Below are 15638 nucleotides of genomic sequence, written 5' to 3'. Positions count from 1 at the left end.
TCTAACAGGCGTGACCGTGAGTTGCGTGTTGTGTCTCTGTGAGGTCTCAGGTGTGGGTCAGGTCCTCCTCTCCGCTGCTCGTTTATGCACTGCAGCAAAGGCTGCTCTGCGGATCGAGTAGGCTGTTTGAGGGGGGCCGGCGCGTGCGTGATGATGATGATGATGATGCGCGTGACGCCACGGGCAGAGGCAGATCAGCGGAGCGGCAGACGGGACCCGGGCTGAGGCAGCAGCAGCATCCGCAGCAGCAGCGGCGCCATAAAGCGACTCTCCGAGGCTCTCTCCGGGATCTGGCATGCTTCGGCTCGGCGGCAGGATGTGCGCGCTCTCGGCCCTGCTCTCCGTGCTCCTCGCTGGACTCGCTGCAGCGTCCTCCGATGTGTTTGACGACCAGCTGGGCGACATCAATTACTGCAAGAAGCAGTGCGCGCTCACCATCAGAAACAAAAGCCCCGCTAAAGTAAGTGGTCCCCGGCAGGCTCCATCCCGCTGCGGCGCGCAGCGCAGACTAACGCGGGAGCCAGAGCTCACGATAACCCGCAGTGAACGTGTTTAGGTCCGAGCGAGGGCCTCCGGGACGCTTCGGCGCACTTAGGCCGAAAATGGATGCAGCTGATTTCTGTGTGCATCTTAAAGGCCAGTCGAGACGTGAACTGCGTCAGTGACCCACTCGGATCCGCTGTTTGTGGACCGGTTTACGAAGACAAGGCCACACCGGAGGGCGGCAGGCTGAGACCGTGGGGTTTGTGAGTTTCCGTGGATTACAGATTTCATGTCTCGGGTGTTTGTCTCCCCCCCTCCTCCCCTCTCCTCCTCTGCTGCCTTCAGGTGTGGTTCAGACACCCTGCAGGGCGGCAGGGGGCAGAGCTGCAAACACCCGGTTTGAAATCTGCGATCCAAAGCTCTGCGTCCATCACACAGAACAGCGACTCCAGACATGCCGTGTACGCATTCACCTTCGCGCTTTGGGTTAAACAGCCTTTCTCCTCCCTCCTATTCAGCGCGGAAACGCAGTAAAGATGATGAAAATCTCAAGGCTGTAATAAACCGGCCAAAAACCTCTTTGTCTCGTCTGTTCCCAGCGAGACCACCAGAGGACGCTGTATCTTTATTTGCATTAAGAGCGTGGTGAGAGGAGAATGCAGCAATGTGCATCCTCCTCTCACAACCAGTATCCTGCAAAAGTTTTCATGGAGCTCGCTAATTACCATCGGCTTTCTCTGGCAGCATCTAAACGCGTCTTATAAACTGTTTATGTCAGGCCATAATATTACAGCTGCACCGTGTCATTACGAATGCCACGACCCATCTATGTCACAGCTCCTAACAAGGTTATCTGGAGTTTATCCAAGACTACAGGAGACATCTCTAATTTTGAACCCCCCCTTCTGTCTGTCTGACTGCTAGGACTCCATAATGAATGCCTGTCACCGCGGCTGTCGCCTCTACTCCATCTGCCAGTTTGTCAATGGCAACGCTGGCTTTAATACCAGCAGGGAGGAGTGTCAGGGAGGTGAGTCAGTGTGTCAAGCTGTCCATTGGGCTGTTGGTTTGACTGGGTTCAGCTGAAGCAGCTGAGCCCTATCTATCTATCTATCTATCTATCTATCTATCTATCTATCTATCTATCTATCTATCTATCTATCTATCTATCTATCTATCTATTTTTGCATTTTCTTCAGTGTTAATTGTAAATCAGATGGAAAAAAGAAAGAATCCTGAAGAGAGGTCACAAGGGTCAAAATCCGTACGAAGCACAATGGTTCTTTTATCTCGACTTTGGTGTTTTCGTAATCGTTGAAAATAAAATCTGGAGAGCAACATCAAAGCTCTGGTAAACACTGCAGTGTTTCCTGAAAGCTGGCAGTCTCGTTTTTGTCAGGGTGGGGGGTTTCAGGCTGTTCTCCCTGTTTGAACTGCTGTATTGAAAATCAATGATGTGATTTGCTGTCCAGACAGCAGATGCCCCGGTTCCTCCTGCTTCAGTAACAGCATTGTGGAGCGAGTCGTCTCTGTTGTGTCTGTTCTTTCTGCCCTCACCTGTTTTATTTCTTCTCTGCTGACTTCCCTTTTGTGCTCATTCTTTCTCTTCTCACTCCTTCATCTGCGCTGTCAACCTCCTTTTGCTCTTTTCCTTTTTTATATATTCTGTCATACTTCACTACTGCACCCTCTCTCTCTCTACAGCATGCCAGGAGGCATATATTAAGCTGCTGGAGCAGGAGGCCTGCAGCACCGGCTGTGCCAGTCAGCCTTCCGAACCTGAGATCAAGAGAAGGAAGGTGAGAAGAGCACTTTGCGCTCGATAGGTGCACCCAGACACACACAACTTATAGGTGTCAGTTTAAACTTGGCATGTGTAAGCACATTAAACACAAGTGCGTACACATGCTGAAGCACAGGAGACCACCCTTAATGCCGTCCTGCTCTTTCTCCTGCAGCTGAAGGCCATGACTCTCCGCCCAAAGCCGCCCTCTGTGATGGAAGCCGTGTCCAGCTGGTGCAATGACATTGTCAGCTCCGCCCAGAGTTTCATTTCCTCCACCTGGACCTTCTACCTGCAGGCTGACGACGGCAAGGTTGTGGTTTTCCAGGTAGGACCAGCTGGCACTGGGAGATGGGGAACACCATAGAGCAGGGATGTCAAACTCATTTTAGACTGTGGGCCACATACAGCTTTGATATGTTGGCCGGGCCAGTGAAACTCCAATTTCTGTCAGTGTAAACAAGTTTTACTCCACAGTGAGATTCCTTAATGTAAGACAGAGAAGCAATTTCATCAGAAACGCTGACGACTCTTTGGGCTTAAACTGTAAAGAAGTAAATGTGTTTAATCTGTAATTTAATTACCTCGGTCCATTGTGAGTGGCCACAGGGGGAGCTCTTCATCAGCAGGAAAAGCTGTAAAACTTGTGTAAAGTCCAAAATTTATGTCCTTCACATAAATTCACAAAGCCAACCAATTGAGCCGGATGGTGTCTTCGCTGGGTCGATTCAGGCCCTGGACCTTATGTTGGACACCCCTCCCATAGGCTGTATATAAAAGAATGATGTCGTGTTTTAAGGATATAACTGCGGGTTGGATCTGACTGCAGTAGCAATGCAGGAAAATGTTTACTGAGGTCATCGATCCCACGGCAACACGCGTCATCACCGGCTGGCTGTTAGGAACGTTTGTTTTACGTTTCAGTTATGCCCTGAACGTGTCACCTGTAAAGAAAAACAGCAGTGTGAGCATTTACGCCACTTTTCTTACCCGGCATTCAAAACGAATTAAGACAAACCACCAAAAAGATGGAATCCTGTTTTTTGCTTCGGTCAGATCTTCAGTCTGTTCTACAAATTTCACACCACATGACTGGAAACACAGAATATTTTCATTTGCATGTACACAGTATCTGCACAGTATGTTCAGGATATATTCGTTCATGCAGGGTCTGTTGCCCACCGGTGTTGGAGAAATATAAAATGCGTACTTACAGCGATTTTACACCTCATATGTTTTTAATTGGAGGTTAAAGCAAGCCAGCGAGCCCTTATAGATTACTGGATGAGCTCACCTCTGCTTCCTTCCCGTTAGGACTGTGAAATGTATCCTCTGGTATACACTGTGTACAGCCTGGGCCAGCGAGAGCCGATCTCACAGCTCATTTTAGAGTCAGTGCATCTGTGAAGGTTGAGTGAACAAGGGCACACAGCGGGGAGGAGGAAAGGTGGCTGAATTCAGAGAGCTGGATGGTTTTTTTTTCCCTCACAGCACTTTAATTGTTTATAAATTTCCTTTTAAATGATGTCACTTCCCCTCGCTGCCATGCATATTTGATGACCAGCTGTTGAACTCACCTCGCGATGGAAACTCACTGCAAGATTAAACAGAACAGACTACGCCGAAGAACAGTGAAAAAGTGAAAGTGCTGCTTCCACTGTGGTGCTGATGCAGACGTTTCTGCACTGACAGCTGAGGTCATGTGTGTCTGGTGACCTTGGGCGACTTGGAAAAAACCTCTCTGCTTTCCATCACCGTGCGTCTTTAGATGCAGAGTGGAATCAGATTCAGCATTCGTCGCGTTTTCTGTTATTGAAAAGAGTAAATTCAGATGTTGGTGGTGATCTTTTTTTGTTAAAGCCAACACAGTAAACCACCTCTACATTAAAGCTAAAATAAGATTGGCTCTGTTTAACCACCGACTGCTCAACCAGATCCTCCAAAATCAAAAACCATCTCTCCCAAGTGTTTTCCCGTTTGTATAAGTGACTTCAATGGCAGTTATAGCTACATAATTAAAGGCTTCCGTGGGAAATGATAGTATTTATGCACTCTAACGCATGCACACAAAGGCTTCTGTATAACACAGAGCTGTCTGTTATGCTGAAATTCACTATTAGGTATAAAAATGTGTGTGCACGCTGGGCTGTAATTCTCAACCTCATATATGGCGATGGAGCAAGCGCAGAATATGAAATTACCGACATTTCTTTTGGACTCGGTGATGGATGTTTGCTCTTTATGGCAGCGACACGCAGACTGGAGCAGCAGGGGGAAACCAGCAGGCTCTGAGAGGCAGTGAGAAAACTATCAGGCCTGTGTTTAGTGGGCAGCTGGCGAACCGCCACCAACTCGACAGATTGACTCCCCGAGTGTTGAAACAACAGAAAAAGTCGGGCTAAGGATCGGGACAGCAGAGAGGAGGGGGGAATAAACCGCTGTTGCCTGAAATACAAATGGCATGGCTGTCCATTACAGGCTGACTGTATGCAGAGAGCTTACTGTATGTGTGTCTTTGCCTGACACCATGCTGTGAGGATAATAATATGAGCAAGCATCATAAAAACAAGCAGGAGGCTCACGGGAACCAGACAGTATACGATTCTCAGTTATTCCTGCTGAATAATTTTAAAGAAAGACTTGCAAAGCAGACCCCTTTAATCCCTTCTCACCACCACCTTGTTGTTTTGACAGTTCAGCCCTCGATGAGGTGGCGGGAGAAGAGCGTTTGAAACAAAGTGGATCGATTAAGCGCCTCTTCCAGCTGAGCCGTGGTTTTTGTTAACAAACAAATTGAACTCTGTGTACTGTGAATGCACAAAGAGAGGGTGCTGCTCCATTTCTTCCTGCATTAGTCATTCTGCCCAAATGAATTGTAAAGAAAACGCCTGAACAGAACGCAAAGAAGTGGTGACACAGCAGCGTTTGGAGGAAGTCTGACTCACAGGTATTTTGCTAGAATTATCGATATTGGTGAACCGACATAAGCACGGACACAAGCGACATGTGTGCTGGATGCAGAGCTGCTGCAGGGAGCGAGGGTGTGGACGACAAGGACATCACAGTTTAACTTGGATCCCTTCTTGATGTTGATTGATCAGGACTGTGGGCTGGATGGTGGGGGGGGTTACGTTTTTGTCCTTCGAAAGGGTAGCACGATAGCCCCCCCGTATGCATATGTTAGTGCATGTTCCTGCATAGGCACGGCGAAATACTCTTGGCCACAAACCAGGAAGACTGAATATGTGAGGTACACCCTGGACAGGGCGAGATAAACAGCCACACACACTCTCAGATCCACAGCTACGACCAGTTTATCTGACAAACACGTCGTGGAGGACACCCCCACAAGCGAAACGAGAACATGTAAACCCCACAAACCCCATGAAAATACAAGACATTGTCTGCAACATAATAAATAAATCATACGTATGATATCTGCGTGATGGCTGCTTTGTTTTCCAGAAACAAAGCTGTGCTGTTCTGAACTTTGGCATCCAGAAGGAAGAAACTGAAACTCATTGGTCAAAGCAGAGAAACCCAGACCTCCTCTAGCTCATCTGGGGGAACACTGAGGCGTTCCCAAGCCGGCCAACAGATTTAATCTCTCCACTTTGTTCTACGTGTGTCCCGAGGCTTCCCTCCAGTTAGACATGCCTGAAATATCCCTCCTGGATAAATCATCTCCTCACCCTAATATACCAGATTGTTCTTTCTAAACGTACCTTAAACTTGCGTAGAAATGTATGCATTACCTTGATATGATCGTTTTCATGCTGTTATTAAATTGTTTAAAAATCATATTCAAAGCAGCAGTAACAGGTCCAAGGTCAAAGTCAGACAAGAAAGGCAGTAAGCTCGAGTAGCCTTTGCCCTCGCTCTCATAGTGCGGGACAGATGCAGATCAGCTCGAGCATTTCAGTCTGCAGCAGGTGAAAACCTCGCTCTCACTTCTACCCTGCTTTTTCCAGAAAATGTAAAGTGGTTGTGCACGTGGTTTCGGTGCACGCCGTCAGAAAGCACCACGGTGCACGTCTGTGAGTATTAAACATGAGTGAGAACTAAACTCAGTTTCCAGAGTGACTGCAGTGCATCGCAGTGCTTTGCTGCTCTGGTCACGTGACTGATATCACTCACCAAGTTAGCAGATCACTCATTTCCAAAACGAAGTAAAGAATAAAGTGAGAATGATCCTCGATTATAGTGTCAGACACCGTAAGAGGTTTCAGATCCCGTTGATCCCATTGAGTGTCCGAATGGATGAATAACGGGGAAGAGGACACTCCACGGGGATGTGTTGTGCTGTTAGTAGGTCTGTGAGAGTGTGCTGTTGCTGAGGCCAGCAATAGTATCGTTACAACTGACTACAGCTGCTGTTAGAGTGGAGGGAGGGTCAGCAGTAGGGAGGCAAAATCCTCTTTTAATGAGTTCTCCAGGGGAACCGAAAACATCGCGCACGTAATGAAACACACAACAGTGCAAATGGTAACAGCAGGCTCTATGTGGGTTTAAAAAGATGTTTTTCAGAGATGGTGTCCCACTAAAAGGAGCTTTAGTGAACTTATTTCAGTGTCTGAGAGAAAAGGAAACTGAGCATGCTTGAAAAAACGAATGATAATGACAGCGTTGGTTTCACACGATGTTAAATGCTGAAGTACGAATAACCGAACTTTTACTGAACAGAGGAGAAAGATTCAGAGTCCGGAAAGACTCTGTCATTATGCTGAGAAACTCACGGGGACCCGTGAGATTAATAGGGTGAGCGTTTGTAGACTGCACCCTCACAGACGGGTCTTAAAGGGCTGAAATGTTCTTGAATACAAATTTGAATCATCAGCTCCAGCTCCAGGGCTGTCTGTGGGTGAGAATCTCAAATCTTTGTGTGAAGGAGAGAAAAGAGAAGCAGGTGTTTTGTGTCCAAAGTCAGAATTTACGCAAAGGTTAACTGAATGTTAAAGGTTTTCGCTATGATCGTGACCTGAAGGTGACGTAGAATCAGCTGGATGCCTTCTGTGGGGTTTCTATGTGTTTGCTCTGACTTTTCTCATCACTTATTCTTATTTGGAGCTCCTCTGATGCCGTTTTCCTCTCCTCAGAGCCAGCCAGAGATGGAGTACTCTCTGCCCGAGCTGCAGGCTCCTCGATCCAGCGTGGCAGACAAACCCTGGCCTCAGGTCCACTCTCACACCCAGAGGCCCCACGGTTAGACCAAAATGCTCTGCACATCCATGCTTCTGCAATATCCCACCATTAGTTGTTTCAGCTAGAACTGGTGTCCACTTTTTTAACTGTGTGTCAGGTGCGAGGGGACACGGGGAGAAGGGAACTCCCAAAGCTGCAGCTAAAGGGAAACACGCCGTCCAGCACGCGGAGGACCCCGCATCTGAGCACGACTTCCTCGGCTGCATGTCCAGGTTAGCTGAACAAACAGTCACACTGTGGAAAATCACCAATTAAATGATTTAAGCAGAGTGTTTCTCATAAATTGAAATTGCTTTTACACAAGTGCTCCTTGGAGCCAGCGTGAAAATGAACCTAAAGACACTTGAAACCTGTTTGATGAAGCTAATCTAACACAGCTAACAGAGCTGCAGTATCGTGCAGTGTTTGGCAGTGGACACATTTAACCGCCCGACCTTACACTGACGTCCTAACTGACAAAGACAGCTGAACAGATCAAGTTCATCCTGTTTGCAAAACTCATAAAACGCCATTTAGAACCACAGAGAATCAAATAAAGTGATTCTTTCACTAAATGAGTTACAACATGCAGAAAAACACCTCTCTGATTCTTTGACTTTGAACCTTAATTGCATTAACGAGATGCTATTTAAGGCTATAAAACATCTGCAGTGCATTTATTTATAATTTGGCGAGCTTCTCGGTCTTTCTGGCCCACCTCATTCTCACGCCCTCCCCTGCTCCCCCGCTTCCTTCTGCAGACGTTCAGGCCTTCCGCGGTGGATTTTAGCTGCTTGTCTCTTCCTGTCTATCATGGTCATGCTGTGGCTCAGCTGTGCCAGCCTCGTTACCGCACCGGAGCAGCACATCAAGACACAGGTACACATTTGGAAAAGAAATGACTCAACGTTAAATCATGAATTCACCTGCTCTGCCTGGGTGGGCAGTGCACCTGTGTTTTCTAATCTTGGAGCTCCTTAAGGACACCTTTAAAGTAACGCAAACCAAACAACAGCCCACTTCTATCTGAGTCTGGATTTCATTCCAGGAAGGCGGCATAAACATTGCTTTGATATCTGATTCTTATCAGCATTTCCCATCCACAGCAGCTAGCATGCCTTCTCCTGGTCTTCCCTTTCTGCTCATCCAATCCGTTAGTCGTTAGTGAGGTGCACTTCATCTGCAGCCTGTCACAGCCTTAAAACATGCTACCAGGCTGCAGCTGGATCATCACACGCATGTTTTGTGCACTCCGGTGTCTCACTTTGCTTTGTTACTGAACATATCTCAGCCACACACACACGAGTTTTATTTGATTTATTTATCTGTTGATAGTTTACACAAGTTGTAATTATGAGTAAATAGAAGCTGCTGTGGCGTATGTAAACATGCTGTGAATGCAGTGGAGGACGTACGTCGTGACGAGTTCTTCAGTCTTCTCAGAAAGCTTTAAAGAAAAGGGAATGTTTCAAACATTAGATAATCGCAGCATTACCAACTTAGACTTTGAAGAATTTTTATATATTTGACTCTGATAAACTGGGAATACACAGATGTGTGTTTGTCAGGTCTTTTGTCCTGGATCCTCAAAACGTGTGCGGTAAAAATCCATGAAAAAAAACAGGATACAGGTAGAAATCTACTCTTTCCATCACTGAAGCTGTCAGCTCCTGTCAAACCTCAGACGTGTGCCTTCTCTTCCCTTTAGAAAAAGGAACTTTTAAATCACAGCAGTACACAAACGCTTTCCTAGAACTGTCAGTTTATCCACGCCGTATGGTATTTTGTGCTGTAGGTGAACTATTACTCTTAGGCTTTTTTAAAAAAAAATTCTTTGTGTCTTTTTAGCTGAGTATCAACGGAGATAAAGAGTTTCTGGAAAACACCCACAAGGTCAACCCGTACCACCTGAGTCCTGTCATCGCCGTCACCGTAAAGCAGTCGGAGGAGAGCCAGGAAGCCGGGCCGCTGCCGGTGAAGGTCGACTTGAACAAAACGTGCGTTTAGGATGGAGCGGCGGGAGAGCGGCTGTCTCGTTTCAGCGGGTGACTAAACTCTGAGGCTCGTCAGAGAAGAGGGGTGGGGTGAAAGAAACACATCACGATGCTTACTCCATCAGCAGAATTTTAAAAAAACATATTCTTAAGAGCATGGCACCCTCCATCTTTTAAAGTGATCTCACACAAACATCTAGCTCGTGTCAGTCAGTTGGGTTTTTTCTGTGTCAGCTACACCTGTCATGCATTTCATTACCTTGTACAATCCAGGTTTCGTCAAGCGAGGTCGTTCCCTAATGGTTAGCCTGCTCATTGCTTATTGATGAGTCCCGGCTCTCGTCTCCGAGCCACGCGCGAGACAAGCAGAGAGGACGGACCGCAGCCGAGAGTGCTCGTGTCATTCGTCAAGCGTGGACAAGAAGACAAACGCGGAGCTTCATCTTAGATTCAATTTCCTTCGTTCTCAGAGAGTTTGGATTAATTAGTGGCTTGCTCACAGCAAAGGGGAAAAAAGCTCTGAGAGGAAAGGAAGATGAATGAAAGGTGAGAGTAATTCCTCGCAGTTTATGATCCGTTCGCTCAGTCAGCACCGTGATCTGTGCAGAAATGGCCTCGAAATTGAGATTCGCGTCTTCGCTCTCGACAGCATGAAACGGTTCTCAGGTGAGTGACCCTCGCCGAGTTCGGAGGTACAAAAACAGCACGTCGGCGTCTCTCGTCGCCTCAGTCCTGCGTGTTTTCTGGATCTTTGTCTTTTCACACAATTAAATCTTAAACCGGACGCCGTCTTTAAAAATGAGCAAAAAATTCGACCTTAATTTATTTTCTCCTCGTTATATTCCGAGTCATCAACGTGAGTTACCCGTTAGTGTTTTTGCAGTACCATGTACAGTTCAGTCATCATGCAAATGTAATTAGTCTGTATGTAAAATACTGTAACATCAGCTAGAGAGAGACACACAAAGACAGATCACACCTGTTGCTATATTATTAATAATGCTATTGTTATTATTATGATGATAATTATTCTGTTATTGCTCTTCTATCACTTCAAGACTTCTTAGCTGTTATATGTGCTTTCTAATAGCTGACTATTTTGTATGTCCTAGGAGCACATACCGAAGGATTCCCTCTGTAACAGTGTGTAATGCAAAGCTTTTAACACAGACCTTTGTTATTGAGCACAGTCGCAGTCTTAGAGAAGATTTTCTGTTTTCCTCTCAGTGCTTTAGATGTCCTGTAGCGCTCTCTTTTAATCCAGGCTATGTAGACAAAAAACCGTGCATGCAAGTGATTCTTTGATAGTTTATCTTAACCGCTCGCCACTACGGCACAACTCTACTGTAGACTTGTGATTTTTTGTGTTCATATTACTGTAAACCTTGAATAGAATGCGTAATAACGAATGACAATATCCTCATGATATACAAGAAGGACTCTTAATGATAATTTTTAAAAAAGCCATCCGATCGATATCTGTGCCGGAGGTATGCCGCAAGGAACGTCAAGATGAATTTCAAACTGTATTGTTTCCTTTTTACTGGTCTGTTAATTTTCAATGAAACGATACAACATGATGAAATAAAGTGTTTTCATGGTAAGCGTGATTTTTTCATTTCTAAAGAAAACCTCAGACAAAGCGTGCACTCGTGCGTGTTTGTGTCAGCGTGTGTGTGAAGCTCGTAAAGACAGAAATAATATCAGGCTTAACGGTAGCATAGAGAGCAGAAGATTAATGGCAAATGGTCCGGTACTTATATAACACTACACTGAAATCACATTCATACAGTGTTTTATTCTAAGCCTTTAAGCACTTTAACCGTGACGTCACACACGCAGTCCAGTGGGTGCTCTGGGGACCATTAGGGGTTCAACGTGCAGACTGGAGGAGCCGGGGATCGAACCACCAACCGTCCAACCTCATCTAACTTCCGAGCCACAGCTGGACACACTGCAAAGATTATTTCAGAAGCACCCAAACAAAGTAAATGAGCACATGAACATCACTCACATGTGTCCCCCAGCCTGAACAGAGCGGGTCCCAGGGTGTGGGCAAAAAGCTCATCAGGCTGAAATGTTGTTATTCACTTTTATACGGCCAAGACAGGCAGCCCATCTGAATTCATTATTCAGTCACACTAATAACATTTTTAAATAAGCTTATGATACTGATAAGTATCATAAGCTTATTTAAGTAAATTATGACTAGTAAGTAATTAATCTAGTAAATAATTTGTTTTCAGTTTCCAACAAACAGGAAAATTAATTGACTAATCATTTTGTTATTTTGTCATTAGTTTGTTTAATATCAAATGATTATTTTTAAATATATATTTTTTAAGAGAGTGTATCATAGCACAAGAGTCAATAACAACTATATTTTATTAAATTATGACTTTAAACTTTCCCTGTAGTATTTAAAAATGTTAGAGGTGTTTTGTAATATATATTTTTTTTATTATTATGACTTTACTGATCAGTGAGCCCATTCTCAGCCCCAGTGCGTAAAAACCACACTCACTATATAGCGGTCATTATTTCCACCTGCCTAATACTGCTGCCTCCACTAGTCTCCAGCTGTGGTGCTGTGGTGTCAGCCGTGAGGTGGAGCCTCCGTGGATCCAACTTGTTTGTCCAGCACATCCCACAGATGCTCGACTGGACTGAATGTGAAGGATGTCAAGACCTCAAAGTCGATGTTGTGCTCCTCAATCAATCCTGAACCACTTTTGCTTTCAGTGCATTATCCTGCCGAAAGAGACCACAGCCATCGGGGAGCACGGTTTCCATGAAAGTTTGAGCGATAGCAGCTCATCTATTGGGTAGGACCACCCGGGGCCGGCCTTCGCTCCAGTGAGCCTTGACCGCCCATGACCCTGTCGCTGGGGCGCCGCTGTTCTTTCCTTGGACCTTTTAATAGACACTGACCGCTGCAGACCGAGAACACCCCACAAGACACCATACTGTCAAACTCACTTAAATCCTCACACTCGCCTATTTTCCCTGCTTCGAACATCAGCTCTGAGGACAAAATGTTCACTTGCTCCCTGATGTGCCCCGTCCACTCACAGATGAAGAGATAATCCATGTTATCCACTTTACCCGTCAGTGGTCGTAGTGTTATTCAGCTAATAAAAGTGACAACAATGAAACAGGACACCCCACCTGGCTCATACTCACTCACAACTTCTCTTAAATAAACATTCATTTCAGCTCTATAATAGCCATCGAAATGATGTTTACACCATTAACCTTTTTATTAATCATCATCACACTTTATGAAAATATGTTGCAATTTTAAGCCACCAGATACTGTTCATTCATTAGTTTTTATAATCAGTCATTTCCTTATTTGCTGTTAACGAACACAAAAGTTGGACTACTTTATTAATTATTGTCATTGTAAAGATAGATAGATAGATAGATAGATAGATAGATAGATAGATAGATAGATTTTCCACTGACAGGCTCTCTTCATTGTGTAATAACTATTTCAGTCCACTTGGTGGCAGCAGAGGTTTGGTGGGAGGGTGATTATAGGACTTTCTGCTATTTTTAAAATCCTGAATCCTGCTCAAGCTCATTCATCTAAACGTGAGTGGGATTATTTTTAAGATTGTTAATGCTACAGAGAAAAGAGGTTGTATTTAGTTCTTTTCACATCAGACACTTTTCCTTAGAGAATATTCCTGTATGTGAAGACAACTCTATATAACTGTGCCATTACAAGAGGACTCCCAGAGGTAACTGAGTATTTCAAAATAAAGCTACTGGGACAAAGTGCTGAGAGAAGAAAGGATGCATCTACCTGCATTCACCTGCAGGAGACAAACACATGCAATGAAGTTCTTCAGCTCAGTCAGAAGAGAAGAGAAGAGAAGAGAAGAGAAGAGAAGAGAAGAGAAGAGAAGAGAAGAGAAGAGGACATTTTCTTAGGCGTCTCTGTCACAGCATCAAAAACAGACGAGATACAATGAATTCATAATCAAACACCACAAAACAAGGGCAACACAACAGAGCTTCCAGTGCATGTGTCCAATTAGCATAACATGCTGGATGGCTGTGTGAAAGACAGACAGACGGAAGGAAATATCAAAACATGCCTCAGCTGTGACACATAATCAAAGGGAAGAAGCTTCTCTACACGAGGGTGTGATATTACACCACCCAGTGATGTTTTGGCAGGATACAGTTTGAAGTGGGTGGTGGTGCTGCTGTCACTGGTCACCATGCATGGTGTGTCTGTGAAGGCAGCGCTCTCTATTAACACTGCCGTGTTTGTGTGTGCCAACAAGTGACGACAGGTAAAACAGGCCCGTAAGTGAAGGGAATCGGAGTGAGTTAAGATGAAGACAAAGGCCGGGGCCGGGAAGGGTCTGAGGATGGAATATTCTGGGAGTTCTCTTTTGTTTTGTCATATGAGCTCAACTCCTCAAACTGCCGCGTGGGCACAAGGTGCAAATCTGTGTCTTTAACTTCACACTCAGCCACCCAGGAGACGGATTAAAGCTCAGATCTGTCGGCCATACATTCAGACACTTTAGGTAAAGAGAGAAAAATTGCCTGCTGTAGCACCACTCCAGGAACTTGACCGAGCTGGCCTTCGCTCTGTGTGCGCTGAATGATTTGGCAGCGGTGGGATCTCACTGATAACAAACTGGAGAGAGTGGGAGAGAGAGGTTTTCTGTGAGTGAGTCTATCAGGTCTGGTTAAAAATACGTTTTTATTTATTTTTCTGTCCGTCGACGAAAAATAAAGGTACGGATTGTTCTTTTCACACAGACACGTTGACTCATTTAATGCAAATGGGCACTGCTGTCTCACTCTCACTCTGCACGCCACAATCAGGCCTTCCGTGTTGACGCAGGGAAAGATAAACTGAGACTTTATGGTCCTTGCTGCCTCGGGCTCGGACAACACACGTCGCACAAGCTGACATTTATGACCTGACGAGAGCTCTGTCTGTACTTTGAACACAGCAAGTGGACGACCATTTAGTAACTGAGGGTCTCGGCGCTGCTTCCCTGCTGCACTGGGGACCAGGAGGAGGTATCTGGCTCCAAGCACGTGGATGTCATATATCAAGGCTGAGGTCAAGAAAACTGAATCCGCTCTCTATATATGATGATCTGAGCGCAGCTTCAGAGCTGCCTCTTTGCTCTCACGGATGCTTCTGGTGGAGTCAATGAAAAAAAAGCTTCATGTAAATGTTATTTCTTATTTGTGTGTGTGCAAGTCTTCCACTCTGCCCCACAGCACAAGAAAGAGAACAGCAACTGTGAATCCAAAGCTCCAAATTATTCTCTGCTTCCTCTCTGATCACCAAGTCATTGTCATCAGCGTGTCATTCAGCCATGGGATGCATCTGAGACCCCGACACGTCAGGTGTCCCTCAGCTAAGCGCCCTTAGGGGGCGCTATGGAACCAGGTTTGAGCGCTGGTGGCCCCATTATTACAATTTAATGGTTTATGTGAGTGAAGAGGTAATGTTCCTCTCTCGCTCTCCCTCCCAGCAGAAAGCTGTGTGCTGCTCTTATCTGGCCAGACCTGCTGCAGGAACCAACCTGCAGTGCATTAAACAAGCCACCACACACACACACACACAAACAGGGGGTCCACACAGAGCCGCGCGTGTGTGAGAGACTGTGAAAATGAACAGAATAATGAGAGAGGAGCGACAGCCAGAGACAGTTAAGGGAAGGAGAAGGAGAGTTCATCAGGGGGATTGATTGGATGCTCCATTGTCGTGTATATTTGTGAATAATTTATCTCAAATATTACACTCAGAGAAAATGATGAACGTGTAATGTGTTCACGCGCTCGCACGGAAGTGACCTGGAGATGAGAAGTTAAATAAAGCTGCGCTAATAGCGGGAGTAATGGTATTAATAGGTAAATGGGTGCAAATTGGCTTTTTAAAATATTAATATTATACATGACACAGCTGAAACTTACGCCTTTAAGCAGGTGGGTTTATTTGGCACCCACGCAAAAGGATCCACGCTTTCCCCAGCCACGCAATATTCTGACTACTTGGGGGTGGACGCATTTTAAAATTAAAGTCTTGAATGGAGCTCTGATGTGTGTGTGTGTGTGTGTGTGTGTGTGTGTGTGATGAAACCTGTCAGCTCTGCAGCCGTCTGAGTCACACCAACTGTGTGTGACAAGTGTCAGGATGGATGTGATTGTGTGTC

General features: G+C 45.5%; 1 protein-coding gene across 1 annotated transcript; it reads left to right on the top strand.

Moving 5' to 3' along the window:
• Window positions 1-150: 150 nt before the first annotated feature.
• On the top strand, window positions 151-11045 carry tmem59l (transmembrane protein 59-like). Its single transcript, XM_003451361.5, has 8 exons — window positions 151-460; window positions 1408-1513; window positions 2188-2282; window positions 2442-2594; window positions 7363-7468; window positions 7566-7680; window positions 8209-8326; window positions 9296-11045. Exons 1-8 carry the CDS (start codon window positions 296-298, stop codon window positions 9452-9454), a joined length of 1017 nt encoding a protein of 338 aa, XP_003451409.1. The 5' UTR covers window positions 151-295; the 3' UTR covers window positions 9455-11045.
• Window positions 11046-15638: the final 4593 nt, after the last annotated feature.

The sequence above is a fragment of the Oreochromis niloticus genome, linkage group LG23 (assembly GCF_001858045.2).
Source record: "Oreochromis niloticus isolate F11D_XX linkage group LG23, O_niloticus_UMD_NMBU, whole genome shotgun sequence".
Classification (NCBI taxonomy): domain Eukaryota; kingdom Metazoa; phylum Chordata; class Actinopteri; order Cichliformes; family Cichlidae; genus Oreochromis; species Oreochromis niloticus.
This window is presented reverse-complemented; position numbering and strand designations above follow the sequence as displayed.

Excerpts from the sequence above, each read along its gene's own strand:
- tmem59l (XM_003451361.5), top strand. The coding sequence starts at position 296 with ATGCTTCGGCTCGGCGGCAGGATGTGCGCGCTCTCGGCCCTGCTCTCC. Across the intron at positions 7,469-7,565 it reads TCACACCCAGAGGCCCCACG|GTGCGAGGGGACACGGGGAG; the intron begins GTTAGACCAAAA and ends ACTGTGTGTCAG. Across the intron at positions 7,681-8,208 it reads TTCCTCGGCTGCATGTCCAG|ACGTTCAGGCCTTCCGCGGT; the intron begins GTTAGCTGAACA and ends TTCCTTCTGCAG.